The 4,196-nt window shown below is 37.8% G+C and overlaps 1 protein-coding gene across 1 annotated transcript in view; it reads left to right on the top strand.

Annotated features, from left to right (window-relative positions):
• oxr1b (oxidation resistance 1b) overlaps positions 1-4,196 on the top strand; it is a 63,315-nt gene that overhangs the window by 37,762 nt on the left and 21,357 nt on the right. The window contains exons 5-7 of the mRNA XM_016277876.1: positions 637-744; positions 1,772-1,842; positions 2,496-2,667. Coding sequence (XP_016133362.1) covers positions 637-744; positions 1,772-1,842; positions 2,496-2,667 — 351 coding nt within the window. The remainder of the gene's footprint in view (positions 1-636; positions 745-1,771; positions 1,843-2,495; positions 2,668-4,196) is intronic.

Genomic DNA, 4,196 nt, shown 5'->3' on the forward strand with positions numbered 1-4,196 from the left:
TAGTTAATAAAACCTTACTTGTATCACACTTGACGTGTTCATTGTTTACTCATAACCGGAGTCAATAATCATGCAGATTTACGTTACAAACTTATAGAATTGTACAGTAAGAAAGTTATTTCCTTTAACCAGGAAATTAACGTTCTTAGAATTGACAAGACGGTTGACCCTGAGTGGTCAGCTAAATATCTACAGTGGATCTAAAATATTAATAATTAATCATAATTAGTTATGGTTAATTATTCATATTTCCCATGAGCTGATTCGCTACAATACTATATAGCTTTTAAGAAATGATTTTTTTTCCTTATCCCAAAATTGAAAGATTTGTCGAACAGTTTTACATTTACATTGTTTTTTACTATTTTTAACCATGTAAACTTGTGAATTTTTAATGTGCAAATGTGAATCACTTCAACATTTCCCAGTATTGTTGTATATGGCTACGTAATTTGAGATGATTCATAACAGGTGAACATCTCATAAAACGCATTGGTTGGTTTGGGCCTTGTTTTGCTGTTCCAACAGATTCAAATGCTTAGTCAGCCCTGTAGAAGCTGATGTCTTCGTTTGAGAACTTTTTGCTTTAAGCTAACGAAATAATATCTAACTTTTTTTTGTGTGCCTCAACTCTAGGTGGAGTCCCGGGACACACTCAACAGCATTGCGTTGAAGTTTGACACGACTCCCAACAAGCTCGTCCAGCTCAACAAACTCTTCTCTCACGCTGTGGTCCCTGGCAAGGTACTGTATGGTCTTTTAATTTTCAGAGTAGATGGTCTCTATGTCCAGCTGAACTCTCTTCCAGTCAATTGCTTTTCCCAGAGTCTAGTGTAATAAAGGGTAAGGTGAAAAATATGCCCTCTCTGAAATTTCAAATGCCTCCTTAAGTAGCAGATTCATCGTGGTGACTCTACAGTTTAACATTAATAAGCAGAGATATCGTGATCCTGAGGGTAAGAACTGGGACCGTTTAAAATTGAGAAATAGTCCTCTGGGTAAGAACTGTGGCTTTTGTAGAAGAATAAAAGTTCTGTTTGTTCAGCAAATAGCTCCATTGCTGAGTTGTGAATGGCAGTTCATCTCTTTATTTATCATTTTGTTTTATTCGAGATCAAACACTTTATATGCCTTGATTTATGCTTTTTAATATATTTTTTTAATGTGTCGACGTGTGTTTGATTTAGATCGGTTTTATTCCTAGAGTACACAACAGTTGTTTAAGAGGTGTGGGAAAAGCAGAAAAATATAACCAAGCCTGAGCCAAGCAGTCCAAAAGAGGTGATATATATATACTGTATATAAAGCAAGCCAATCTTTTGCATAAACATCTTGATGAGCCATTACAAATATATTAAACTATTGCATTTATAGCAGCAGTATTTTATCATAGGTTGGTGGTGTTTACCTTTGCATTTTGTGGCAATTAGAAACAAAAATAGTTTTTGTGATCAAATGAAAATCTAATGTTTTGCATAGAAACTGTTGGCTATTTTATTCTGCCTAGTCTTTCATTCTTTATCATCCCATTATTAATTTTATCTTATTTTACAAAAACTACAGATCTATCAGTCAGTGAGTCCATTTATGAAAAGTCTCTCTCCCTCTTAATAAGATTATATCTTTGAGAAATGAACGGAATATTTTCTAATGCAAAAATGCATTATATTGACTAGATCTAAACTGAAAATTGAAATGTAGATCATGACAAACAACATGTCTGCTTGTGAGATGATATAAATATAAATTCTGTGCGTGTCTTGCTTTTTAGGTGCTGTATGTCCATGATCCGGAATATATCTCCAGTGCAGACAGCTCTCCCTCCCTCAGTCCCATCAGCCCCTAACATTCATGTCTTTATTGGGGACAGAAAAACAAGAGAAGCTAATGTATACATTTAAGCATGCATACTTCGCATATAAGTAAGACATATTTAAAACATAATATCAAGAGAGAGAGATGGATACAGAAGGAGGAATTCAGAGAGAATGCGTTGTATATATAAGAATGAGAGAGAGGGAGAAAAAGGAGGGGTAAGACATGTCTGGACTCAACAGAAAGACAGAGAGTGTCAGAGAAAATATGCAGAACGGGGGTACGCGAGGACTGGAAATGAGAACCGCTGGTCTAGAACAATTCTTACAAGTATAACACGACGTAGCTGGGCGCCGCGGACAGACGCCGAACGGCACCGCCGGTGTGCCTACACTCTTAGAAAATAAAGTATTTGAATTTTAAAGCCGTGGTGCGACGCTGCGCTTCACACACAAAGATGCTGACAGTCACTCAACCTGTGCTGCATCATGTTAGGAAACCTGCCTCGGTCTCCCTGGTTTCCGCCTGTCAGCTTTCTTACAGCAGAGAGCCCTCAAGGGATCTACTTTATGCCTTAATGGGTTGTTATTTCCAAGCCTCCTTGTTATGATGTGTGTGTGTGTGTGTGTGTGTGCAGCATTCAGTGTGATGTGGCGAGGGCTACCACTGATTGAGCTGTTTCTCACTCAAACTTCATCCCGACAGGATTCAGATGATGTCCATCGGAGGCACAGCACTCCCGGCCACGGGCCCCCTCGGCCAGCCAGAGTGGTGTCATCCACCTCTGAGGAAGAAGAGGCGCTTACGGAAAAGTTCCTTAAAATGAGCTGCAAATACATCACTGATGGCAAGGTACGTTTTTTTCTCCTGACTAACAGGAGAGTTTTCTGTTAGTCAGGCGCACAGATTTTCACTTGTCTGGAAAGTCATTTTCCCATCTACTGGGATGTTGCGATGAGGGTTTTTATGGCAAAACTTGTAAACTTGTGAAATGAAAATATTTAAGAGATATGTACTAGTGCTGTCAAACGATGAATCGCGATTAATCACATCCAAAATAAAAGTTTTTGTTTCCATAATATGTGTGTACTGTGTATATTTATTATGTATATATAAATACACACACATGCATGTATATATTTAAGAAAAATATGTTACGTTTATATATTAAAGGGGTCATATGATGCTTTTTAAAAGATCTTTTAAAGATCATTATTTTGTGTATTTGGTGTAACAGCACACACACACGATGCGCAAAACTCCGCATTTGAACAGTCAATAGTAAATACTTAAATTAATAACAAAACAGTAACTGATTCAGAAGCACCAGATTGTCATACCAAAGTCAGAATTACCTCCTCTCCTAGGTTCACGAAACGGTCGTCCATAAAATGCATTGCTGTTCTGTTGTAAGTAATCTTAAAGATTCCTAAGTGCATCTACTTTCGGAAGGCCAAATAAAGTGCTTTTGCTTTCGCCTAAAAACACACAGCGTCTCCCTGACATGGCTGCTTCAACACTAACTATGGTTACTGAAACCACGCCTTCTTTCTTTGCGTGCACATTTGGGCGCATTATGCTAATATTTCCACATAGTGAAGTAGATATGTGGGGGCATGTTAGAGCGAGGCGTTTTAGGAGGGCGTGGCAGAGTCTTATCTTTGATAAAGAATATCTCTTTGGTTTTGACACTTTAGTCTTTGCAACTTCAGGGATCTTATCTATTCACAAACAGCTTGTAACACTGCAATGAGAAATTAAAACTTGAAATTGCATCATATGACCCCTTTAAATATATTTATATATGATATAATTTATATGAATATAAATATATACATGTAAATATATTCAAAATATATGCTGTGTGTGTGTGAAGCACCTTTACAGCCTCAAGGCTTTTTTAAATATATTTATATATGATATAATTTATATGAATATAAATATATACATGTAAATATATTCAAAATATATGCTGTGTGTGTGTGAAGCACCTTTACAGCCTCAAGGCTTTTTGGGTATGATGCGACAAGCTTTGCACATCTGCATTTGGCAATTATCTTCCATTCTTCTCCTCCCCTCTCAAGCTCTGTCAGCTTGGATGGGAGCAGATGCACATTTTCAGGTTTCTCCAGAAATATTTGATTGGGTTCAATCCCAGGCTGTGGCTGGGCCACTCAAGGACAGTCACAGAGTTGTCTATAAGCCACTCTTGCCGTGTGTTTAGGTTCATTGTCCTGTTGGAAGGTGAACCTTCTGCCCAGTCTGAGGTTCTAAATGCTCTGGACTAGGTTTTCATTAAGCCTTCTCAATAGTTTTGCGCATTAAGCTTTTCTTCTTCGCTGACGAGTCCCTCAGTCCCTGCCACTGAAAAACAGCCCCAC

Source organism: Sinocyclocheilus grahami, unplaced genomic scaffold, assembly GCF_001515645.1.
Source record: "Sinocyclocheilus grahami isolate Dianchi unplaced genomic scaffold, SAMN03320097.WGS_v1.1 scaffold116.1, whole genome shotgun sequence".
NCBI lineage: Eukaryota > Metazoa > Chordata > Actinopteri > Cypriniformes > Cyprinidae > Sinocyclocheilus > Sinocyclocheilus grahami.